At 39.2% G+C, this 27,949-nt stretch overlaps 1 protein-coding gene across 2 annotated transcripts in view; it reads right to left on the bottom strand.

The window, feature by feature from the left end:
* Positions 1-27,949, bottom strand: part of LOC140734385 (sushi repeat-containing protein SRPX2-like) — an 87,353-nt gene that overhangs the window by 10,406 nt on the left and 48,998 nt on the right. For both annotated transcript variants that reach the window (XM_073058264.1, XM_073058265.1), the window contains 5 exons: positions 18,797-18,973; positions 14,558-14,684; positions 9,455-9,576; positions 8,004-8,183; positions 1,972-2,105 (listed from right to left, as the gene is read on the bottom strand). In XM_073058264.1, the coding sequence (XP_072914365.1) occupies positions 1,972-2,105; positions 8,004-8,183; positions 9,455-9,576; positions 14,558-14,684; positions 18,797-18,973 (740 nt within the window). The remainder of the gene's footprint in view (positions 1-1,971; positions 2,106-8,003; positions 8,184-9,454; positions 9,577-14,557; positions 14,685-18,796; positions 18,974-27,949) is intronic.

Raw genomic sequence — 27,949 nt, 5'->3', positions numbered from 1 at the left:
CTGAGACCCCGTGAGTAGGGATAAAAGTGAGGTCTGGGGAGACACCCCTCAGACACACCAAGATGTACCAGGAGACACACTAGTGAGCACTGCTTAAGTGTTGGAACCCACGAGAAAGTGTGGGGCATCAAAGACCGAACGAAGGATCGGTCAATTTTAACTCACAGTGTTTATAGCGAGGCCGGTGGGGGCTTGTGTGTGTGTCCACCCTTGCCTGGGTGACGAGTCCACCATAGAAGAACGGTCTAGCTAAAGGACAGAGGGGTCATACCTGAATGGCCACAACAACACATCAACAGATCAAGAACATAAAGGAAGGTTTGACTGGCAGTCACTGTTTGATCTCTCCCTCTCCCTCTCCCTCTCTCTCTCTCTTCCCCTTCCCCCCCCCAACAATTACAACACATCAACCAACAACTACCTCAGCCTGTATGAACTGAACCGAACTTTATATTCACATATGACAATTCATTATCCCCTAGACATCGATAGAGTTTGTTTATTATTGATTATTATTATACCCACACTTTTAGGTTTAGTATTGCTAATGTGTATTATCTGTATATTTGCATTGTTGATATTGATTTGTATATTTTACTAATAAACACTGTTTTGATAATAGTACCAGACTTCAACGGATACTTCTATCTTTGCTGGTAAGACACCCAGTTACAGGGTACGTAACAGGAGAAAGAGGGGAAGGGTGCCCAGCATAGGGAAGGAAGGAGGAAGGATTGTGCAAGGGTAGTGGAGGTAAGTGGGTCAGATGGAGAGTCAGGTGATGGGAATCGGTGAAAGAGAGGAAGTTAAGGTGGAATCATGGTGAGAAAAGTAAGAAAGTTGGTGAGAGATTGTGGGGGGAGTAGGAAGGAGGAGGTAGGCAAGATCTTCTGTGCTTGAGACCATCTTGTATGAACGCAAGTGTGTATGTACTGAATAAACTTGAATTTTGTGCTGTTAAGTACAATATATGTCCAGCAGTATGTGCATTAACCTCCAATCTGGAGTCCACTTGGGTCTCCCTTACCACCGTGCTCTGTCATATCTATACTGCAGCTTGGATACAACAACTATCCTACAGTGCAACAGATCATACAAAAAATATCGGAATTTTATTGTCAATTGTCCCAAGACCTCAATACGAAGATGGGGACCCAGAATATCAGAAGTGTCCCTGGCAGTCTCAACAGTTACAGGCTGGCCATCACTCTTATGATAGCTCAGGAAGCCATGGCTTTTCTGCTCAGAGTGAGACGGGCAGAAACTGGGCAGCTCTAACGAACAAGCTGGTGGCTACACCTTCTTCTGGAAAGTTAACCTAAAGGTGGAACATTGTCCTTGTGGGTGTGCTTTTCCATCAGTGCTGAGTCAGTCTGATGTCATGTCCCCATGTGGGATAAATGCATTGCTCTGAATCATCTAAGCACCAAACTATCACACCACTATCATCAGGGCATGTACCTCAACCTTGAAAGCTACAGGTATTGCTGAAAAGGACATTACTCTGGACTTGGAAAACATTTGTCTATATCCTCTTGCAAGACAAACTGATTGTCCCAAGTGATTTTAAAGTAAGAGACACAAGCCTCTGGCAAATCAAGATTGGCAAGAAAGCAATAGAGTCATCATCTCCAATAGTGTTATTCTCCTGACAAAATAAATAGAGCACAGTCCTACATAACCAATAACCTGCTTTACTAGAAAAATAACTTTCTGTGGAAACATAATTCCATCCAGATATTGGCATTAGATATTCAAAAGGGATTTCTTAACCATGGAAAGTTAGTTGGCAAACTGCTACTTTGAGATGACACAAACGGTATTTCACTCATAGTCAAAAGATTTTGAATTCTAAAATGACAAAAATTTATGTGAATTCAACATACAGTTATTATCAGGGAGGGTTCCTTCCACCTGAAAAAAGACAGAAATATTCGTGGCAATATTGATTTCAGCCATCCCTGAGCTCACCTGCAGCAAGTTTATCTGCATTCTGTAGTGAGTGTCAGATGCACTCGGAGAGGAAATGATGAGGAGGTGCTGCATTTCATAAAACTGGTCCAAGAGAGCAGCTGCTGAGTTCACATCAACGTTAATCTGAATTCCTTAAAGAAAAAAATTGTTACCATGTGATCTCATTCATGGTGTGTTTCATTAGTTGTAGGAAGCTTGTTACAGAAATTGCATGGAGTAAGAGTGGATGGGTGTGTAAGTGCATGGCCATACCTATCTAACCGTCACACATTAGCTATGTGCTGAATATCCTTGGTTTATGCAGTTGTGAAGATCTAGCCAAAGTGGAACAATTACACACATATCTTCCAGTTCAGGACACATTCAGTTTGGACAGTTCAATGCAATGCAATAAAACACAGAACATTACCCATCCTTAATGACCACAGACCTGCTTTTGCACTGTGATTATTTAATGGTATATTTCCTGAACTGATTAATGGTAAAAGGGCGCAAATCTTACACATGGCTAAAATCAAAATCTCTATTTAAATGCTGCTCAGGGAAGCCATGTGAGATTAGAGACTGGAGGTGACATTAAAATGACAAGAATTGCTGTCTAATACAACTTGACCAAAATGAAGTGAATCGATAAAACAAGAGTGGGGGCCATCTGATACAATGAAGATGGTCCAAAATACACTTTAGCATGACAAGTGGGAGTCATCTGGGATCTGAAGCAGAGAAAAATGTAATAGGACTATTTATTGACTATTATAGCACCTGACAGAGATTTTCTCCACCAGTCACTTTGGATCTGATCACAGGCTTCCTACTCCACTGCAGTTGACATTTAAAATAGCAGAAATATGACTGCAGAGAGAGATAACAAAGTTTCATTTGGGAAGGAGTAGCAAAACTACTTTGTAAAATATTTCAGCTGCCTAAGGGAAAACTGGATAATCAACTGGGAAAAGTATAGTAGTGACCTGGGGCACTATTTACTTCAAGTTTCAATATTTAGGTACCTTTGAAGCAAGTCACTAGCTATCATTGCCTCTAAAGATGCTGTTTGTTTTGTATGCATCACTTTTGCATGAATCACTTCCTGTACGTAAGCTGTTTTTTTTAAACAAAATATACTTTATTCAAAAATAAAATTATGTACAATAAACTATTCAATGACTCTCAATCCTTTACAAATGTTTCCATTACGGTCTTTACATTTCCACACTTTTGACACCCAGGTGGCACTCTGTTATTCCATATTTACATACCCTTGTTAAGGGGTATACACCCCACCCCCCTACTAGGGGGAGAAGAACCCTAAACTGTTTTTTTACATAATTTCCCATGCAGTTTAATTTGGATTTTGACTTGAAATGCACGGTAGAAAGACATCCATATCCATCCACTTTTTATTTACCCTTGAAAAGCAGTATCTTCTCAGAAGTAGGATCTCATTAAAAATATTGAAGAAAGCTTCTGACTCAGGTGATTTTTTCAGAAGATGTTTAACTCATTGCATGGTTTTATATAGGCCAGTAGATCAACACTTCTGACTAAATTCAAATAAAGACTATTTAAATAATAGCATCAGCCTCTCTCTTCAGCACTGCCACCTGCTGGTTATTTTCAGAGATGTTTAAATGCTCTTTTGTCCAAGGCGCCCCTAAACTAATTCTTCAAAAACAGTTACATCTTCATTTTGCTTCCTGGTGTGGTGTGCAATATCCAGTCCATTACAAATTTTGTGGAATATTATCCAAAGGATTTTAAAAGAATAGGGTTTGGTTGTTACCTGGAGTCAATTTTGTCTGAACTATTTAAGACTGGATTAGGGAGGAATATGTTCATAGGGTGCACAGATCTGACATAACCATCTTTCAACTCAACTTTGATAAGCGAACAGCCAGAGTTATACACATGGGTATAAACAATCCATCTGGCTTTAGCTAAACCTGCATGGCACTGACGAAATTAATCTATAAAACCCCTAATAGCCAATGAGGGGTGGAGGAACAGGTACATAGACAGACTATGGAAAGGTGCAGAAACAAGTGTTGGTCATCAGGGGGACTTTAACATTTTTTGATGTGTATTGATTTCTAAACTGGGATTTTGCAGATAAATGTCTACACTTCCAAGCAGACCTGTTGGAATTTACTTATTAAATGGAACATGCAAGGTACTTGACACTCATATGTCGACTTTGGAAGATCCAATCTGTAACTTCACTTTGCTACTCAATTCCTCATAGAATCCATTAATGAAGCTCCACCTTGCTTAGACAGATCTACAGAGGAGTTGCTAATACTAAAGTAGGAGAAGGTACCTTTCTGTTTGAACTACTTCCGTTTAGTTTAATGTTTTAAATTACATGCTTTTAACTCATTTTAATTATTATTTTTCAAACTATTAAAATGAAACAAACAGTCACAAAATATTGCAGCCATTTCAAAATGATTGAAAATCCCTCTACTTGGGCAGCTGCTATAGCTGGAAGTAGAGCCCTTCTGGCTTTCATAGCTTTCAAGCACATAGCTTCAATATGAATATAAAGGCATAGCCCTGCTCAGGCAATGTTGCCAGAGTTTAGACTGCTCCAGGATCGAGATCAAATAAGTCTGGGATTGGTGAGATCATAGGTGTTAATTCTGTATGGAAGGCCTGGCTCAGTAAGTTTTGACCATCAGACAGCAACACATATTTAGACCAAAAGACTTAGCCGCAGAATTAGGCCATTTGGCCCATCACGTCTGTTCCATCATTCCATCGTGGATGATTTATTATCCCTCTCCACCCTGTTCTCCTACCTTCTCCCTGCAACCTTTGACACCAGAGCTAATCAAGAACCTATCAACCTCCAATTTAAATATACTCAATAACTTGGCCTCCACAGCCGTCTAGGGCAGGGGGTCAAACCTGGGTTCCATGGACGCCTCGTTTGATGGTACTGGTCCATGGCATAAAAAAAAGGTTGGGAACCTCTGGTCTATGGTAATAAACTGCACAGGTTCACTGCCCTCAGGCTAAAGAAATTTCTCATCATCTCTGTTCAATATGGATGTCTCTTTATTCTGCAGTGAGTCTTTTCTAGACTCACCCACTATAGAAAACATCCTCCCAACATCCACTCTTTTTGGACCTTTCCATATTCTATAGGTTTCAATGAGGTACTCCTCTCATTCTTTTAAACTCCAGTAAATACAGACCCAGAGCCATCAAATGCTCCTATATGTTAACCCTTTCATTCCCAATCATTTTTGTGAACCTCCCTGGAACCTATCCAAAGCCAGCATATTTTTCTTAGATAAGGGGCCCAAAACAGCTCACCATACTCCAAGTTCAGTCTGCCCATTACCTTATAAAGCCTCAGCATTACATCCTTGCTCTTACAGTATATGCTAGCCCTCTAGAAGTGAATGCTAACATTGCATTTGCCTTCCTCACCACCAAATCAACCTGCAAGTTAACTTTCAGGGAATCCTACAGAAGGAATTTCAAGTCCCTTTGTTCTCACCATTTTAAAAAAAGTCTATATCTTTATTCTACTAAAGTGCATAACCATACCTTTCACTGTACCATATTCTATCTGACATTTCTCTGTCCATTTGTCCAATCTATCTAAGTCCTTCTGCAGACTCCCTGTTTCCTCAACACTACCTGCTCCTCCACCCATCATTATCTGCAAACCTGGCCACAAATCCACCATTAAAATCATTGGCATATAATGTAAAAAGAAGCAATCCTATCACAGACCCCTGAGGAACACCGCTAGTCACCAACAGCCAACCAGAAAAAGCCCTTTTTATTCTCACTCTTTGTCTCCTACCAATCAGCCAATGCTCTATCCATGCTAGTATCTTTCCTGTAATATCATGGGCTCTTAATTTGTCAAGCAGCCTCATGTGTGGCACCTTGTCAAAGGCCTTCTGAAAATCCAAGTACACAACATCAACCAATTCTCCTTTGTCTATCCTGCTTGTTATTTCTTCAAAGAACTCCAACAGATTTGTCAGGCAAGATATTCTCATAAGAAAACCATGCCGACTACAGCCTATTTTATCATATGCCTCCAAGTACCCTGAATCCACATCCTTAACAATCAACTCCAACATCTTCCCAACCACTGAGATCAGACTAACTAGCCTGTAATCTCCTTTCTTCTGCCTCTCTCCCTTCTTGACGAATGGAGTGACATTTGCAATTTTCCAGTCCTGCGGAACCATGCCAGGATCGATTAATTCTTGAAAGATCATTACTAATGCCTCCACAATCTCTTCAGCCACCTCTTTTAGCACCCTGGGTTTTATGCCATCTGGTCCAGGTGATTTATCTACATTCAGACCTTTTGGTTTCCAAAGAACTTTCTCCGTAGTAAGAGCAACTTCATGCACTTCTGCCCCTGACACTCTGGACATTCCAGCATACTGCTAGTGTCTTCCACAGTGAAGATAGTTGCAAAGTATTTATTCAGTATGTCTGCCATTTCCTTGACCCCATTACTACCTCTCCAGCATCATTTTCCAGTGGTCCTGCAGTCTAGATGTAATGTTGGAAAGTGCCATAAATTTCAAGACCTATTTCCCCTTGTGCAATTGGATCCTCGATTTCCTCAGTTGCAGACACTAGTCAGTTCAGATTGGCGAAAACATCTCCACCATCTCCATCAGCACAAGTGCACCACCAGGCTGTGTGCTTAGCCCTTGCTCGACTTGCTTTACATTTATGACTGTGTGGCTAAGTACAGTTCCAGTGCCATATTTAAGTTTGCTGATGACACCACTGTCCTAGGCCAAATCAAAGGTGATGTATCAACAGGAGTTAGATTGTAAATTTGACTGAGTGGCGCCATAACAACAACCTCTCACTCAATGTCAACAAGACCAAGGAGCAGATTATTGACTTCATGAGGAGGAAACTGGAGATCCATGAACCACTCCTCATTGAGGGATGAAAGATGGAGTGGTCAGCAGCATTAAATTCCTCGGTGATATTATTTCAGAGGACCTGCCCTGCGCCCAGCATGTAAGTGCAATTACGTAGAAAACACTGCAGTGTCTGTACTTCCTTAAAAGTTTGCAAAGATTTGGCATGACATCTAATATTTTGGCGAACTTCTACAGACATGTGGTGGAGAGTATATTGACTGATTGCATCAAAGCTTGGTACAGAAATGGAAAATCCTACAAAAAGTGGTGAATACACCCAAGCCCATCACGAGTAAAGCCTTCTCCTTCTATAGAGCACATCTTCACAGAGTGTTGTCACAGGATAGCAACACCTATCATCAGAGATCCCACCACCCAGGTCATACTCTCTTCTCACTGCTGTCATCAGGAGGAAGGTACAGGAGCCTCAGGACTCACTCCACCAGGCTCAGGAGCAGTTATTGCCCCCCAACCATCAGGCACTTGAACTAGTGGAGATAACCTTATTCAACTTCACTAGCTCCATTACTGAACCGTTCCACAACCTATGGACTCACTTTCAAGGACCCTTCATCTCATGTTCTCGACATTTATTGCTTAATTATTTATTATTATTATTCACTTTTGTATTTGTACATTTTGTTGTCTTTAGCACATTGGTTGTTTGTCCCCCCTCATTCATTGATTCTATTATGCTCTTGAACTTACAGAGTATGCCCACAAGGAAACGAATCTCAGGATTGTATATGGAGACATACTGTACATGTACTTGGATAATAGATTACGCTGAACTTTTCTCCAATGTCTTATTAAATTAAAACTAAATGTTCAGAATTTGTATATATCTTCCTTTGTCATGTATCTGAATAACAGCAATATAATGGACATTGAACTGAAATTTAGTGTGAGTATAACTATGCTTAACTCAAAAAATATTTGATATGTGTAAATGTAATACAAGTTATATAGTCAAAAATCTGTGAGCGATATAGTCATACTTCACTTTATTTTTGTTTACAATTCATGAAGCTGTAGTTCTATTATAAAATCAATTGTTTATTTGCGGTGGCTGGATACAAAGTCGCATATTCCCAATATCTAATTAAATCCACTTACGTACACAAGATGGGGGTATTCCTGACCAACTTCGACTGAAGAGACACACTCGTTTGAAGATCCCCCGAAGTTCGTAGCCTCCTTCACATGTGTAAGTACAGGTTGCCCCATAATTATTGCCACCAGATGTACAAGTGATGTAAGCATTGGCAGGGGGCCTCAGAGGAGGGCATCTTCTAACTGTCATAAAAATAAATACTCAAACAATAAAGAGTTAAAAAACAACAGATAGATAACAAACAATTAACAGAACTAAAAGGACTAATTTGGAAATATAGGATTAGAACAATCCACATGCTTAAAGAGTAGCATACCTGACTCTCCATCATATACAGTCTCTACATTATTCCTAGGCAGATGTTCTGGTAAATGGTCTAATCTAAAATGATTATTTAAATGAGTGTGAGTGATGTCCCTTTGTTGCTGACTTTGGTCTCACTCATCAGCTTAGCTGTGATATTCTGACAATAAAAGATCCTTTTTATGGCTAGCTCATTTAATGAATAGCCTTTTGATGAAATACTGGTTGATTGTATAATCATTATCCAGCATGAGTCAGTCATCAGGTAAATAAGAGGACAAAATGTAGACAAAGTTGACAGAGAAAAGATAATGCTTTGACATTTTTTTTTAACATTCCTGATTTCTCTGAAATGTCTCCAAACTTTTAAGCATCTTTCATGCTTTGGAGCCCAACGTAGAGTTCTATATCTCACAAAGGCTGAAAGGCACCTGTCTGTAACCCTAAAATTGCCACTTTCTTAACTAGACAATGAAAAATATTTGTTCCACCCCATGAATATAAAATGCAGTAAAGGGGCCAAAGGGTGCCACTATACTCCATAGCTTCATCTTGGGAAATTCTGGAGATACCTTTGGAATTCTGCTCATTATACCAACTAATAATGACAATGGAACCCAAGCCTTAGCACTGGGCATTCCCATGTCAAATCCAGATAACCACATGGGAGTAACTGCTTCCTGGTACGTGCAAACCAGATAGCTACAGAATGCCTTCAGGTGCTTGGAGGTTCCAGTGTCTGCAAGAAGACCTGCTTTGTGAGCCGGACACTGTTGACCCTCTACCCCTATCACTACATACGTGACTCCATCCTCAACATTTGGGATAGGAGACTGTGAATTTTGCTTTGAACAGCCAGTGATTATGAGCCAGTGAGTTAGACCTACCAGAATTTTGGTCCTGACAATCTCCAATCTGCCTTTATCATAATTAATTTTATGGCATCATGTCACGTCTGTTCCACACCTATCTGTTTTTCACTGCCTATGCACGATCTCAGCTCATTGCAACTGAATTTCCAACTTTCTCTAACCTTTCGTTTCCTGAATATCTCTTATTTTGAGATACTTCTGATTGATTGCTCCATCATATAATAGAGTCATAAATGTCTTAAAATGAAGACAGCTTGTGCTATTAGTAGGTGACTTACCATAAACTGTCACAGTGAATTTACAAGTGGCTTTGTTCCTTTCTCTGTCATAGGCCACATAACGAATAACGTGTTCACCTTTTTCAAACTCAGACCCTGGGGATGGTCCTTTGAGAATTATTCTGCAGAAGGATTAAAGAGAAAAGAGATCAGTTAGTACTCAATAATTGGCACCTCCTTCCTGAAACACTTTACAAACTGTTGGGCTCTATGCTCATACTTAGCAAATCCTAAGATGTGATTCAAAGATTTGTTTTCTTGCAAAGTTGCAGCTTACTCTCAGAAATATATGTATAGAGGATTCTTTTTTAGCAGCCTCTTCCATTGGATACAAAAGAACTTAAATGTTGTAATTGCAATATATAAGGTAATGTAGTAAATACTTAGAAATATGATCTTTCAATGTTTAGTTTTTCACTTGAATTGTCTTAATTGATACCAAGAGGTAAGTTGGGATGAGATGGGTGTCAGGGAGAGACGGGGGAATGTATAGCATGCATCTACAATTGAGTGCTGTCATCCTGGTGAAGAGAGATTTACACTGCCTAGGGTCCCTAGAAACTCACTCAAATATGGATGGAATATGATACAGACCAGTATGAGACTAACAATAATGATCCGATGGTCTGGCCACCTTCCAATAATTAAGTAATTTTAATCAATTACACTGGTCAACAAAGATTTTGCTTCCTGAATACTTTCCGGTGTATCATATGGATTTTGGGGTGCTGAGCATGAAAATCACCATGAAATTTCCATATTGTGCACCATTTTTTTAAAATTGCCTACAGTTGCCCACAAATGTAAACTGAAAAGTTCTCTATCTTGTCCGGGCATGCCTGGGCATGCTTAGGCAGAGCAGATGCTGCATGGCAGGACAGGTTTTAGAAAGGCTATAAAAACATCACTCACACATCATTCTATGCATTGCATTTACATGTATATCAGTCTGCAATCACATTGATACACATGGTCTATGCATATAGCATATTGTGTGTACACATTAGGATAAAGTAATTGTATTTTCAGGAGTATTTGTGATAGCAAAATGCCTCACCAATGTTGCAACAGCCACGATACTCTGTTATATTTGTGACGAGTGTATATTTAGATCTCAGGCAGAGCATGACTCCTCTTACTAAGAAAGCCCTTGAGCCCTACTTTGGGTGTAAAATTGGTGACGAAGACAAAGCCTGGGCTCCTCACATTTGTTGCACAACATACACTGGCGATCTTAGAGCCTGGCTCTGAGGTACTCGGAAGTCAATGCCATTTGCTGTCGCAGTGATATGGCGAGAGCAGAAGGATCATACAACAGACTGCTATTTCTTTTAACAGTGTCTGTTAAAAACAAGAAATCCACTGAATCCGCCAATCTCCCTTCAGTCATGAGACCTGTGTCACATGACGATAGTCTTCCAGTACCGAAGCCACCAGAAACAAGGAGGCAGACAAAAATACCAAGATACGCGAGCCAGAAATGGAAAATGACTCTGATACTGATCAAGATTTTGAACCCTTTATGTCAAGTGAGCCTCATCTGATAACTCAATCTATGTCAAATGACTGGTCAGTCTCAGGTTTGCCAAAGCCAAAAGCAGAATCACTGGGTTCAAGACTGAAAGAACAGAATCTGCTGTCACCATGCTAAAGAATCTCATAACATTACAAAGGATTAGCCACTCCATACGCAGTTGGTTCCAGGGCAAAAAAGTGTGGCACATAAGCCAGTTATAGACCCAACCAAGATGTATTTGCCTCCTCTTCATATAAAACTGGGGCTCATGAAAAATTTGTAAAAGCGATGAACAAGGAAGGTGAAGGATTTCGGTATTTGAGATAGATGTTTCCCAGAATAAGTGATGCCAAGATTAAGGAAGGCATTTTTGTTGGTCCACAAATCTAACAGGTCATCAATGACAGGCAATATGAAGAACTTCAAGTGAGACCAGAGAATATCACATGGAAGGCATGCAAGGATGATGTTGAAAATTTTCTCGGCAACTACACAACACCAAACTCCATGAAGCTGGTTGGCACACTGAAAGTGTATTTCTGCATTCCCATTTAGATTTCTTCCCTGCAAATCTTGGCGTTGTCAATAATAAGCATGGTGAAAGATTTCACCAGGACATTGCAGTCCTGGAGAAATGGTTTCAGGGCAACTAGAATCCTCCAATGTCAGCTGATTGTTGGTAGATATTTAAATGAGAAGCCTCAGACACTGAGTAGAAACAAACATCATCAACAAAGCATTGTTAGCTCAGTTGAACTATTGCTAAGCATTAGCACTGTTATGCAATTAAATGCATTATATTAAATAAAAAGTTAATTTGTTGTTTCTCCAAATTCCTATGTGATATAAGTAGTCTGAAATTATATTTGTGTTCAGCTTCAAGCAGTCTATCATAACCGTAGAAAATTTCTGAGGAAGCAACATTTCTGAAAAAATGAAAGATGACAAGACCAGAGGATCATTGTTTCTGATTCCATCCTGGTCTGTATAACTACCCACCCATGCTTGTACTAAGATCGGTTACATCTTTAGACACATATACATCTACAAATTACTAATTTATTCAAAAGCACCAGAAACAACTAGATAAGATTGGATCCAAGTCAACAAAAACTCACCCAATGATTGAACAGGATAGAGGAAAGGTCAAAATGGAGAATCATTAAAGGGTAAGAATGGGTTGAGAATCAGGAAAGAATGAAGGGGAATAGCGAAGAATAATAATGTATCATTTCTTTTAAACATTAAAACTTGTTAGTGGGTCACAATATTTGATTGCAAAATATATTGCAAGCAGAGATTAATGGGGAAGCTAATTGTCATTTGAATGCAAAACTGATGAGTTATTTAGAGGTGCCAAATGAATGCCCTGCTGTGATACATTGCCATTGTTTGGTGCCCTGAATAAGCCCCCCTCGTGAAAAGGTCAGGAGAGAAACTTTAAAAGCTGGTTAGGCCATGTCCCCAAGCTGAGTTGGCTGTCAAAGTTATCAAGGACAATCTTTTGAGTATCTTTTAAATAAAAATCATTAAAAACCAATCAACAATCAAAATGTTAAAATGATTAGAAATTAAAAATAGTGAACATACTTAAATTATTTTAGTCAATCTACTTAAAATATGCAAATAACTCTTCTCTGTCTTGGCTGCTTCTCCCAGTTTAAAATAATGACCATGCTATTCCAGTGAGCAGATTCATCATTGTAACAGCTGGGGAAATGGTCTCCAAACGGAATCCAATTGGAACCCGACATTAAAGCACAGCTGCTAATTGTGAGGGAGTAAATACTGGCATTTGGGTACAGAATTTCAGCATTTCCTTGGAGTTTCTGTTCTATGAAGACTGAGATGTAGATTGGGTGTGCCTGCCTTTGCAGATTCTAGCCATGGGGTGTCACTGTGAAACAACTTCACGAAGAAAGTAGGTTCAGAAACTACAGTAAGATTTCTACACAGTGGTGTCTTGAGTGCAGCAGTCTTCAGAGTGTAGGCTTTGGTAATTAGGATCTTTAAGAGAATTTGGTACTGGCGTTTGGTTCAATGTGTAACGTTGATACAAATCAGGTATATAGGTGGTGAATCTCCTCTGAAGCTCTGATAGTTTATATTATTAGTAAAGGTGAGGGAGACAGAACACCAGATGGGTGCAATGCTCATCCTGCACTACATGAGAAGAGATTGATGCTTCCAGGGTTCAAGACAACCACATGTACAGAAAGTTTCTGGCTGCAGCACCTTGAGTTCCCTGTTTTGGCAGCTGGAGTCACTGAATTTTGTGGACAGCATGTTTAGAGAGGTGGTCACACTGCAGATTCAGCATGAATGGGCAGAGAGGATGACTGATGGCCAGGCAGATTAGGGTCAGTTGGCCATGCAGGCCTCCTCTACACCGAACACATTCTAACAGTTTATCACTTTTGGACAATGTTAGAAATGATGATTCTACAGAGGAGTTGGAGCCAGGAACGCAACATGCAGATGGTTCACCTGAGAAAGATGGGAAGGAGAAGAGTGAGAGAGCAAAAGAGACAGGAATTCAATCATTAGGGAAACTGCCAGGTATTTGTGTGACCTTGGACATGACTACAGGATGCATTCGCCCCATGGTGCCAGGGCCAAGGATGTAACTAAGTGGCTGCAAAGCCTGAAAGGGAAGGGTGAACAGCTTGAAGGTGTCCGCTATTTCAGTACCAATGACACAGGTAGAAAATTGATTCAGATCCTGCATGTTACATTTCGGGAAAAGCTAGAAAGCAGAATCTGAAAAGTAATAACTCAGGTATATTCCCTATGTCAGTGCTAATCAGTATAGGACGATAGACACTGCCATTCCCTCCTTTAGCCCCCTCCCACATTGACCACTGTTGGGTCTACCGCAGTTGTTCCTGCCTCTGCCTCCCCCATCCCAAGCCATTATTCAGACAAGTACTCTTTTTCAGTCTGCTGCTGTGAGTTCTGTCATCAGCTGTCCCTCTTACTGGTCTCTTCAATCTATTAACTGTCCTTTCTGCCACTGACTCAAAGCTGCGTTTAGCCAAACCCTCTTCTTGCCAACACCATCTCTGCCCCAACCAACCCCATTCTCAGCATTTTAGAGATTGTAGACCAATACTGTCATGCAGTCATTCAGCTATGCATCAAGAACAAACCATTATAGGCTGAACTATTGTAGCCAAACTGGTGAGCAGCCAACCCTATTCCATTAGCTCTATTTACCCCATAAAGAGCCTTGGAGCAAATACTGAGAATATCCACTATGGCTATTTTGCATCCTCTATAATATGTTGGTTTCTTATTTTCCATGATATAGATATCATTTGTCCAAATGCAAAAATATCTAATCTAACTCCACTCTTTCCTGGCTCCCTGAACCCTCTAACATGCCACACAGTCTAATCCCAATGTCCTCCCACATCCTCCAAACATTATTAAACTATTAGAAACAGCCCCTCTAGCCTAATACTGGCTAGAGAGGCTATTCCTAATATTGCCTCTAGGATACCACTGCTGCAACTATTGTGGAAATATAATTAGTCATAACAGTATAATATCAGACACTAAAAACTGGGTCAACGTCTCACACTAACTTTGTGCTGTATTTATCAACCACATCCTTTATTCGTGGAGGGTCCCAGTATACTCGAGCTGTTACCTTCCCTGGTTCTGCCACCTTCTCACGGGACCCTGGGCACTTTATCCTTGGGGGCTCGTAATCTGTTAAAACAAACAGTCGTCATTTGTGTTTGCAAATCCAACACATCCTGAAAGCCATGACCAATGTGTGTTATTTTGCAGTTGCTGTCAGTTCTGTGTAGAAAAATATGATTTCCCATTTGTGTGAAAATATTGATGAGGTGAATCCCAAATGCAATTTAAGACAGTGTCTAACTAGACATTGATTAGCAATATCAACCCCATCTGACTTCTCGCCTTGCCACCCAAAGGACTAATGCCAATTATAAACATCTTGATCATTTCTTGGCTAAGACTATCTGATTCAGAATGATCAAACGTAAGATCAATTGGGTTTGTATTGCTCAATACTGACAGAGAAGATCAAGACAATTTTATATGGCTAAATTATAGGTTATGTGATGAGATGATTCTGGGAACTTAATAAAGTGTCACTGATTCTCTATTCTATGACACAGGGGAATGTGAAATTGATTTGTGAAGTTCTGACAGTGCCGGCATTTCACAGCGAGATCACTACTTAGTTAAATTGAAGTGAATGGAAACTCCTCTCCCTGATGTCAAACTAGCTTAGCCAACTTGAACTCAGGCATTGAATCACAAGTAAATTGCTCCAAAAAATGTATCAAATTAACAATATTAACCGAAGCTGGGAGAAGGGGGTACTGGGACAACTGGAATTAAAAATTAGACAGTTCACACCAGTGTTTATGGGATTTTATGTTGATTTTATTCTGCCTCTGGCCATCTTATATTTAATTTGGAATTATTTGATGATACCCAATTGAGAAGGTATCCTTCTTCTTAACAAACACAAAGATGATAAACAGATCATTAGTACTGCTAAAAGTTACTCCCATTTACGAATTGGATGATTTTATTTTGATTTAATTTATATAACTTACAGTGTTTTGATAGAGTTGCTAACTTAATTCACATGGGATAATAATTGATCTTAATATACAAAAGGAACGGCATACAAATAAGAATCATTTAGTTGATAAATTACAAATCAATAATTATTAATAAAGTGATACCAGGGGATCACTGAGGTGCCTAAGGGGAATACAACAATGACTCCAGGTAGTTTCTTGATGACAGAAAGGTATCAACTTTTCTAAGTACCACTGAATCATTACTTTCTTGGCAATATATTTTGTTTTGATTGTTTGTAATTAAAATGTGTTAACAGTAAAAACAAGGTTTACCAAAGAGAATTGTGATTGAATCATAGAGTGCGTCATAAAGGTATTCAACCTCCACCTCTTTGTTCACATAAATGAGGGATTTTGATCCATTGAAATATGAATTTTAATTTGTGAATCACATGTTCCCTTTTCACAGTAAAGCCCCAAAAAAAGGGAAAATTGTGAAGAACTGAAATGTCCCCAATTCAAAAGTATTTATCACCTTTGGTCATCACTCAGTTGAACCACCTCTCGCAGCTATTACAGCCAGTAGTCTTTTTGTACAAGTCTCTGTTAGCTTTGCACAATGTGATGGAGCAAGATTTGCCCATTCCTCCTTGCAAAATTGCTCAAGCTGTGCCCAGGTTGAGTACACTGGATGTCTTGCCTGAGATAGTTAATCAAGTTAAGGTCAGCACCCTGACTGGGCCACTCAAGGACATCAATTTTATCACTTGAAGTCACTCCATAATTGTTCTGGCCATGTGCTTTGGGCTGTGTGCTGCTGAAAGATGAACCTTTTCCCCAGTTTAAGTTTTCTGGCAGAGGCTAGCAGGTTTTTTTCCAGGATCTCTCTGTATTTAGCAGTATTCATCTTCCCATCAATCCTGACCAGATTTCCAGTCCTTGCTGCTGAAAAGCATCTCCATAACATGATGCTACCTCCACAATACTTTACAGAAGGAATTGTGTTACCTGGCTGATGTGCAGTATTAGATTTATACCATAATGTTCCACTTTATCTCATCAGACCACAAGACCTTCTTCCACATCTTTACAGTATTTTATAAGTGGTGCTCAGCAAAGACTTTATGGACAAGGATTGGCTTTTTTTTTGCCAGGGCTTCTTCCTTGCCACTCTTCCGTAAATACCCTTTTTTTGTACAAGGCCTTAGAGATTGTGGAGCCATGAACTTCATTCCTAGTTGTAGTCACTGACTTCTGCAGCTCCCTCAGAGTGACTGTTGGTGTCACAGTAGACTCTCTTGCAAGTGCCAATCTTCTCCACTGACCTACATGGTGTAGTTGTGGCTTCATAATTTTCCAACATGGTCATTCAAGATGAGGTAGTAAATGGCACTAAGCATTGGCTTTGTAAGAGAACCCAGAGATTGGTGGTAAATGGTTGCATCTCTGACTGGAGGCCTGGGACTAGTGGAGTGCCACAGGGATCAGTGCTGGGTCCATTGTTGTTCGTCATCTATATAAATGATCTGGATGATAATGCGGTTAACTGGATCAGCAAATTTGTGTTTGACACCAAGATTGGGGGTGTAGTGGACAGTGAGTAAGGCTATCATGGCTTGCAGAGGGATCTACATCAGCTAGAAAAGTGGATTGAAAAATGGCAGATGGAATTTAATGCAGACAAGTGAAAGGTGCTGCACTTCGGTAGGACATCCAGATTGTCTTCCACTTGTGCTCAACCTGGCACAGCTTGAGCAATTTTGCAAGGAGGAATGGGCAAATCTTGCTCCCTCACATTGTGCAAAGCTAATAGAGACTTGTACAAAGAGACTACTGGCTGTAATAGCTGTGAGAGGTGGTTCAACTGAGTGACAACACAGTGAATGGGAGGGCACTGAGAGTGTGGTAGAACAAAAGGATCTGGGAGTACAGGTCCATAATTTGTTGAAAGCAGCGTCACAGGTAGATAGGATTGTTAAGAAAACTTTTGGCACATTGTCTTTCATAAATCAATGTATTGAGTACAGGAGATGGGATGTTATGTTGAATTTGTATAAGATGTTGTTGATGCCTAGTTTGGAGTACTGTGTGCAGTTTTGGTCACCTGCCTACAGGAAAGATGTAAATAAGGTTGGAGGAGTACAGAGAAAGTTTGCAATGATGTTGGCAGGTCTAGAGGACCTGAGTTATAAGGAAAGATTAAATAGGTTAGGACTTTATTCCTTAGAATATAGAAGATTGAGAGGACATTCGCTAGAAGTACACATAATTATGAGGGGTATAGATAGGGAAAATGAAAGCAGACTTTTTCCACCAAGGCTGAGTGAGACTACAATCAGAGGTCATGGGTTTAAGGGTGAAATGTGAAAAGCTTAAGGGAAACATGAGGGGAAAGTTCTTCATTCAGAGGGAATGAGTTATGAGTACAAGTGGTGCATGCAAGCTCGATTTCAACATTTAAGCGAAGATTAGATAGGTACCTGGATGGTAAGGGTATGGAGGGCAATAGTTCCTGTGCAAGTTGAATAGGAATAGGCAGTTTAAATGGCCTCAGCATTGATTAGATAGGGCAAAGGGCCTGGTTCTGTGCTGTACTTTCCTATGACTCTATGTATGTTCAGTGCCTTTGAGATGATCTTGTATCCTTCCCCAGATTTGTGCTTCTCTATTATCATTCTCCTGACTTGTCTTGAATGCTCTTTTGCCTTCCTTTTGGTTTGGTCTGTTGAAAATCTACTGTACTGTTGGATCTTACAGAGTGAATAGGTATTTGCAGTATTCTTTTGAATTCTTACAATTTCATTGAAGTTCAAAGGTCCAATTTAATGTCAGAGAAATGTATACAATATACATTCTGAAAACAGGTGATACTTCATTTTTCTACATCAACAAATTGGGTGAGTTGGTCGGTAATATATTGCTAATGAAAAAATTTAGCATACTAACTACAAAGGGAAAAGATACTTTTTCAGCCTTACAATTTTGGTTTCTAATTTTAAGTAAATTATTGGCAAGTTTTGGAATTTTTCTTTAGGTTTGACATGATGCACAATGTTTTGAGAATTAACTAAAAATCCCTACTTGAATATATTATAAATTTAGAAAATGAGGCAGTTAAATGTGAAAATAGTTGTGGGGGCTGAATAATTTTTCAAGACACTGTGGATTATTGTATCAGATAGCAGATAAATTTATTTCTTCACTACAGTTTCTAAAAAGCACTGAGAGCAAAACTAAGTGGGTTCCAGTCCAATTTACCTACACATAAAGGTTCAGTCCCACTCCAATGGCCATTCTGTAGGCATATTCTCGTCCTGTCACCTTCCAGTTGGTATCCTTGTTCACAGTTGTACTCACACTGAGAATCCATACGTATCCCCTTAGAACATACATATGACCCATACGGAAACACTGGAAGGGGATAACAACGCACCTCTAGAAAAGAAACAAGTCATTAAAAAATTAACTTGGATTACCAAAACTATTGCTTTAAAAAAAAACTATTTACTCCAGTTGTATTGAACATGATGTTTACCTGGTGTCATGCCAGCTTTAAGATACTGAGGAATTTATGATTAAGTTTATTATGCCTATAGAACAACAAAAATTAGAACCAGTCTATATAAGTATTATACAGTATATCCTGATCAATCAGGTCATAAATCAAGGTCATATACAACACAGAAAAACAATATCATATTATTGATTCTTTATCAATAATGCTGTCATTGGGGCTAAACAGGATCTCATTACAGAAAACTGTTGAAGTGCAGATTATTATGTGATTGTGCACATCTTGTTCTAAAAGTCCTTTTCACAAGAGATCCTGCAGATGCTGGAAATCAAGACCAATGCACACAAAATGCTGGACAAAATCAGAAGGTCAGGCAGCATCTATAGAAATTAATAAAGAGTCCATGTTTTGTGATGGGACCATTCATCAGGACAGGATAGGAAAGAGGAAGAAACCAGAATGAGAAGGTGGTGGGAGGTGGAGGAGGACAAGCTAGAAGGTGGGTGATGGAGGGGGGTGGGGTGGTGAAGTAAGAAGCTGTGAGGTGATAAGTGGAAAGGGCAAAAGGTTTGAAGAAGGGGGGATCTGATAGGAGAGGAGAGTAGATCATGAGAAAAAGGGAAGGAGGAAGGGATGAAAAGGAGGTGAGGATAAGAGGAAAGAGGCCTGAGTGGGGAAATGAAGAGGGAATGGGGGGGTGGGGAAAGAGTACCAGAGGCTGGAGAAATTGATTGGAGGCTACCTAAATGGAATATGAGGTGTTGCTCCTCCAACATGAGAGTGATCTCATCGTGGCAGAAGAGGATGCAATTGGCCAAGATGTCAGAAGAGGAATGGGGATAGGAATTGAAATGGTTGACCACCAGGAATTTCCACATTTTGTGGATGGAGCTGAGGTGCTCAACAAAGTGGACCCTAGTCTATGTTGGGCCTCACCAGTGTAGAGCAGGCCTCTCTGGGAGCAATGGACACATGAATCTGTTGGGGATGTCTACTGCATCTGGTGCTCACAGATTGGGGATTGTGTCTGATGTCAACTGGAGATGACAGATCGATCAGCTAAGGAAAGCAGTCAATTGTTAGAGTAGAAGGTGTCCAGAGCTGTCAGAACCATTTCCTGCAGTCCCAGAGTCAAGACTACAACCACCATGGAGGAGGCCCCAGAACCTGAGATTGTTTCACAGCCACAAGTCTCACCTGTGAAACAGTGAACACTTGTCCAGAAAGATGGTATCTCACAAAAGTAAGGAATCCTCCATAGTAATAGTAATTAAATCATTATGCCTGAATGGGACCATTTAAAATTTACAATGCCTATATAGTATCATATTATATAGTATTATATATCCTAGAGCAACACATTAGGTATTTGAGTTGAGATGCATTCTATATCGAGTTGGAGTTTATAGACAAGCAGTGAGGAGAGTAGTATATTTAATATTTCAGTAATATTGTAAATATATTGTTTGATTAAGCATTCTTTGTTTCTTTAAATAATTCATTATGGGTGATATGCAAGATGTACGTGAATGGCATATGTCATTACCCCACCACTTCATATGTGAACGCCTCACAAAACAAAGGGAAGAAAAGCTAAGTAGGCAAAACATATCCTGGCTCTTGAGTTTTCTTTCTATTAGTTCTTGGAGTTTCAAACCACTACAGGAAGGTAAGTTTTCAAAAAGCTACAGAAGGCAACTAAAAATGCCATAAGGAGAGAAAAGATAAGAAGGTAAGCTAATCAATAATATAAAAGGGGATGCAAAAGATGTTTTTCAGATACATAAAGAGTAAAAGAGAGGGAAATGATGCTAGAAAGGTAATAATTGTGAACAAAAAAATGGTGGATGAATTTAATAAGTATTTTGCATCAGTCTTTAATGTGGAAGACACTAGCAGAATGACAGAAATGCACGTGTCAGGGGGCAGAAGTTAGTGGCATTGAAGGAGAAAGTGCTTGGGAAGGTGAGAAGTATGAAGGTAGATAAACTACCCAAACTAGATGGGTGATAGCCCAGGGTTCTGAAAGAGGTAGATGAAGAGATTATGGAGGCGTTAGTAATGATCTTTCAAAGAATCACTAGATTTGGGAATGGTTCTGGAGAACTGTACAGATGTTGGGGTCTGTTATCAAGGATGAGATTTCATGGTACTTGGAGGCACATGGCAAAACAGGCCAAAGTCAACATGGTTTCCTTTGGGGGAAATCTTGCCTGACAAATCTGTCGGAATTCTTTGAGGAAATAACAGGCAGAATAAACAAAGGAGTCAGTGAATGTTGTGCACCTGGACTTTCAGTGGCCTTTGGCATGGTGCCACAAATGATGCTGCTCAACAAGATAAAAGCCCCTGGTATTACATGAAAGATATGAGCATGGAAAGAAGATTGGCTGACTGGCAGGAGGAAAAGAATGGAAATAAAGGGGCCTTTTCTGGTTGGCTGCCAGTGACTAGCGGTGTACCACAAGGGCTGGGGTTGAGACCACTACTTTTCACATTATATGTCAAGGATTTGAATAAGAGAGTGGTTGGCTTTGTGGCCAAGTTTGCAGATGATACAGAGATAGGTGAAGAGGCAGGTAGTGTTGAAGAAGCAGGGTATCAGCAGAAGTATTTAGTCAGATTGAGAGATTGGGCAAAGTTCCCTTACAGTGTAGGGAAGTGTATGGTGATGCACTTTGGTAGAAGGAATAAAGGCATGGACTATTTTCTAAATTGAGAGAAACTTCAAAACTCAGGTGCAATGGACTTGGGAGTCCTCATTCAGGATTCTCTAATATCTTGCAGGTTGAGTCAGTGGTAAGGAAGGCAAAAATCAATGTTAGCATTCACGTCAAAAACTGGAATATAAAAGCAAGGATGTGATGCTGAGGCTTTATAAGGTGGCTTTATTAGTTGGCATTTGGAATATTGTGAGCAGCGTTGGGCCTCTTATCTAAAAAAAGACGTTCTGGCATTGGTTAGGGTCTCAGAGGTTGTTCATGAGAATAAACCTGGGAATGAAAAGTTTCATGCTTTTGATGGCTCTGTGCCTGCACTCACGGGAGTTTAGAAGAATGAGAGAGCACCTTACAGAAACCCATCAAATATTGAAAGGCATGGATGCAGTTGATGTGGAGAAGATGGTTCCCATATAGTGGGGAGACTAGGGCCAGAGGGCACAACCTCAGAAAAGAGGGGCATCCATTTAGAATAGAGATGAATTTTCTTTAGCCAAAGGGTGCTGAATCTGTGCAATTCACTGCCACAGTCAACTATGCAAGTCACCGGGTATATTAAGGTGGAAGTTGATAAGATCTTGATTAATCTGAGTGCCAAAGGTTAAGAAGAGAAGGCAGGAGAATGGGGTTGAAATCAGCTATGATGGAATGGTGGGGTAGACTTGGTAGGCCAAGTAGTCCAATTCTGCTCCTGTGTCTTGTAGAATATATTGGAGGTTAGGTGCCAATACATCTGGCCTCCTATTTGGCTACTAAACTTAGCAGAAATGCTTCTGGTTCCTACTGAATTGCAAGACCAGATATACTTCAAACTTGGATTCAAAAGGGAAGTATTTTTAACACAATACTTTCTAGTTTTAAAAAATATTTAAAGATTATCAGCAACATCCAGAAAATGTGGGAAATGACATTGAAAGCAAAAATAACACAAATATCAAGGTAGTCCACTCATGGACTCCACCTTACAAGTTAAACATGGCAGAAAGGTCTCAAGTTTGATGAGAATTTCAGGGTTGGTACAGCTACAGATATTCTGTGGGGGTTACAGCTGGAATCAAGCAAAATCCACCCCAGTATTCCATTTCATTTATTTTAACCTGTTGTCACATTTATCATTCTTATTTTCTTATTCTGTCATTTTAACAGAAAATGGAAAATGAATAGGTCAGTTGTTCTGAGAATAAAGAGCAACTCCGGTGCAGTAGTGAAAGAAGATCTTGATTTAGGAGATTGAAAAATAGAAGGCGTTTGGCTGAACAGATGAAATAGATGAAATACTAGATTCATAAGCACTATGACAACACCATATTGCTGACTCAATTATTGATCGGGAAATAATACCAGCAATAATTACAAAGGACTTTCATCTCCAGATAAATAAACAAATCAAACTGGGAAATATAGAAGTGAGGACAATTTAATGGAACACATTCAAGACAGTTTGCTAGAATAATATTTTGAGGATCCACCAAGGTAACATGCTATTTTCATTAGGACATACGTAAAAGACCATAGTTTATAATTCATAACTGCTAAGGATGGATCTTTAGGGGGGAAAAAATAATCAAAGTTCGCATTCATTTTAAGAGTGAATTTTAAGCTTGTTGGAAAGTGTAGTTCAATAGGTATGAGAAGCAAATTTATTAAGTTTGTTTAAAGCTTCTTATCTGTTTACAGCAGAAAAGAAGTGGAAAATATTTAGTAATGCTCATTAAGTAAGTATTCCATTGAAGAAGCAAATATTTTAAGGGAAAAACGATCTGTCTGTGGCTAACCTAAGATATTAAGCCACTTTGAGGGCGTATAAAATTGCAAATTATTAAGTCTGTTGGTCGAAAGGAGAAAAGAATTCCTTCAACAGTCACTTCAATTGGAAAATATAACATTCCAGAAGTCTTTTTGCTATTTAAATATTTCACTTTATTGTTCGCATTTTCTTTTTAAACCCCATCTCCTCTGCTTTTGTAATCATCATCTTTTTTTAGTCATTTAATTCCATCAAGGGACAAAAATTGGACTGATGATTCATGAGACTCAACAGACACAATCCCATAGGCTTAAAACCAGAAGAGGCACCAGTGACTAAATGAAAGAGGTTACGACTGCTAAGAGGCACAATCAGCACAAGTTGTATTGGAGAAGCCTCCTCCTGAAAATCTAAGACACGAAAAATCATTTCAAGTCTAGTTGAGAGTGGGGATAAATCTGGAAAAGATTCTTCTAAGCTTCCCCTCCTTTCTGCTCCCCATTATCAGGCTCATGCATAATTATTTCCTGAGTGAAGTGGCTCAAGGCAACAACTTCAAGTGAGGCTTGATCTACTATCAATAATGAATTTCAATTTGATGTAATGCTCGATGAAGAAGGAAGTATGTATTATCTGTTTTTATTGAAGTATAATCATACATTGGTGAAAAAAATTAAAGCTGATAAAACAAATTTCTCTATTATTGTTTCATTCAAAACACTTCCTTTGAACAGAGGTGTAAGTGATTTGAGTCAAGAGGCTTTTTTCTTTAAAATGGAACTCTTAATGTGTGACCCATGAGAGTAGGTTTTGGCTGAGTCTTCATACATTGAAGACATGATATCAATACATTGGAAGCTCAACAGGAATCAATCAGGAGCCATCAGGAATAATAAAGCAGAATGATTTCCTCTCTCTGGTTCTTGCTTGGCAGAACCATAGCATTCTCCAAATAGATTGTTCTTCTGTTGCTCTTTTAAATAAATGATTTGAGGCAGAGTAAATATCTGATCTAATATGATTGTAGCAAAGCAATAAGGAGAATAAACTAAAAATAAGGGAGCTAAATTACTATCAAGTAATTATCTTAAAATTTATCTTAATTGACCCTAGTAACACTATCTGATGAACTTATCTTCAACTAATTGATTCAAATAACCCTACCTGGTAAATGTGATTTGAGCACGTCATACAATTATTCTGATACTCCCAATTATATCGAAGGAGTAGAGTTAAACTTCAAAGTGAGGTATGACATTAGGCACCATTTTTACATTAGCTGACCTTTCCAACCTTGTTGGTATTCCAAACCATTGGATTTAGTATCCCAGCAATGGATATTTTTTAAAGTTATTACATGTTTGAAACTAATACAGTTGATGTAAAACATTTTGTCTCCAGTACAGTGCTGATCCAAATGTCAACACAAGGCCAAGATTCATACATAACGCAAATATTAAGGTATGCAAATAAGGAAGAGTTTTCAGTGGAACATTAGCTTACGTTTTAGATACTGCCAGCTCGAGATTACCAATGTTATTTTGCAGATTTATAGCATATGTTTCTTTTTTTTTTAACTTGCTAATACAATTCATTCATAGATGCCATAAATTGTGGTAGTTATGCATGTACATAAAAATTTAATTCAAAGTTTCATAAGAAATTAAACCACAAGAATTATTCTCTCCTCGTATACCTTACCACACTTAATTTAACATTTATTTTTTGTACAACATAGAATTGGCACTGATATATCTTCACTTTGGCTGCATAGAATAGATGTTATTGTTTTGCTGGAGCATCAAATTCTAATTTCTGTTAGAGAATTATCCAGAAGTTATGTTACAGAAGCACAGTTGTCTCATTTTAAAGGCAAAAACAACAGCAAAACAAAATAATGGGCCAAATCATTCTTGATCTGGACTGCTGCAACACTACGCCCACTATTATACTTTTTGCAGCTTGGCAGATCTAATCACACAGGAAGCCCATTGGTGCAGCTCTTCCACAAAGCACACCAACCAGTGAGTGGTGACTTGACCTCAGGCAGCGGATTCTGAGGCCTTAGTTACAAACCACCCTAATGGCCCGACAATTCACAGATGTTAAAGGTTTTTCCAAATGTTTCTGTGGATAAAAAGGGCTTTAAAAAGATTCAAAAAGATTTACTTGTAAATACTGCTTTAAGCTTCTTCAAAACACCTTTGCATGCTATAAATTGATTAAGAAGTTGTTAAGAAGTAAAATAAAAAGAGAAAAGAGCACTCACATGCTCAACTTTTCAATCAAGGTTGACTACCCCACTCTAATGAAGCAGTCATGCAGTATATGGGAGTTCTTCCACTGAGGGACTGATGTGAAGGTGAGGTGCAAGCACTCTTTAAGGCCAATCTGACCATCATACCATAGTTAGTTCACGGTCCTCTATGGAAGTGATGGCTAAAAAAATAGCATATTCTCACCCCCTATTGTTCATACTATTGATTCCAATTAATGCAAGGTAGACATGAAGCAGATTGTCATCGTTTTCTTAATCAAAAGGAAATATACTGATAAAATCTGCAGAAATAAACCCAATATGAAAGTTTACTAACTTGCAATATTTTGGCAAAATTGTTCTGTCGTATAAAACGACACACATTGTTTTTCCATCGTAGCAACTGAAACCACAAATGTTTCACAGAGAAGGGTATCATTTCTATTATATCCTTTTTTTTGCTAGTGCAACCTAAAACTATTCCTACTATGTTACATCCTCCACAAAATTTGCCATCTTCTTATGTTTGAAGTATTGATGCAATGTTCCATGTCTCATCTGGTACCTCTCTACAATACACAACGAACAGATTCTGCCTCTGCTCTTCACTTAGTCTCTGTGTGCTCATGGAAATAGTAAATGTAAGAGATACTGCAGATGCTGGAAATTCAGAGCAACACGCGCACATTTGCTGGAGGAACTCAGCAGGTCAGGCAGCATCCATGGAAGGGAATTAGTACTTGCTTGAAAAGATTTTTCAATCTTTTGATATCTCCTCCCTTGCTCCTGTAATTAGCTCCTATCAGGTATCTGTCAAACATCTCAGCTGTCCAATAACAGTAATTTCATTGAGAAGCCTGAGAAGCCAACTGAGTTGAAGAATTTCACAGCAAGGAAAGAAAGTACTATTTTTAATTTTCTTCGAACCAAACAATCAAAGCCACCGATTGCAAAATGTTGGTAATTTAGAGAATGCACATTGGTAATTCCTTTTATAATGGGAGCCACAGATAATAAAATAAAGACCTAACTTTGGCATCTTTAAAAAATGAAATTAAGATAGTCATATGAACATAAAAAAGTTAGAAGCTGAAGTTATATACTGTAAGCACTTTTTTCAAAAGTATTATCAGACAAAATTTACATAAAATAAAATCCTTAGTATACACCATTTATGGGGAAAGGTGGGGAAGTTGCCAGTTAACTAAAGCATATTCAGGAAGGTGGCTACCTAAAAGCATCACATCAACATTGATTAATATACAGGATCGGTGACTGGCTACACAGGAAAATGCACTAAGGATGTTACCGTGATAAACACTGCACTGTCAGGGTAAACCAGAAACCACGGCTGATGCAGAGCTTTGCTCACCGCATAGAGATTGGGACACTGCCATCAGATCTGGTAATAGGGCAACTCTAAGGTCAGCAAGAGGTCTCCCCGGCCATCAGGAAGGCAAAGCGAAAGTACTCACGGAAAATTCACAGACACCTTTGTGACCCCAGGGACACATGGTGCATATGGAAACTTATACAAACCATAACTGATTACAAGTTCACCTTGTGCATAAACAACAGTGATGCCTCTCTTCTTGATAGGCTGAGTGTCTTCTATGCAAGATTTGATGCAATGAATGTTGTGATATTGAGGAAGGACCCTCTCTCCCTGAGGAACAGGCATCCTGTCTGACTGCAGCCAAGGTGAGACAGATCCCAGCAAAGTTAAATCCACTCAAAGCTGTGGGGATTAGGTGCAGAGGGACTGTGCAGCCTAACTAACAGAGCTCTTAATTGACATCTTGAATTGAATTGAATTTCGATTTATTGTCATTTAGAATCCACAACTGCAATGCAGTGTGCCTTAAAAAAATGAGACAACGTTCCTCCAGAATGATATCACAAAAGCACACGACAAACAGACGGCACCAGAAAATTCACATAACTTTTGGCAATCCCCAAATCCAGAGTCCAGAGAGGCTGCTACATACCAATATCGTGCTACCACCTCAGCGCGTTCCCCAGAAAGGAGCTCCAAAGCCACCAGAAAAAAACAAGACTACCTGGACACACCAAGTCAGGAGACCAACTCTACCACCCAACAAACCAAAAAATAAAGCTACAAGACCTATACAAAACCACATAGTTACAACATATAGTTATAACAGTGCAAACA

This window comes from Hemitrygon akajei, chromosome 10 (assembly GCF_048418815.1).
Source record: "Hemitrygon akajei chromosome 10, sHemAka1.3, whole genome shotgun sequence".
Lineage (NCBI taxonomy): Eukaryota > Metazoa > Chordata > Chondrichthyes > Myliobatiformes > Dasyatidae > Hemitrygon > Hemitrygon akajei.
This window is presented reverse-complemented; position numbering and strand designations above follow the sequence as displayed.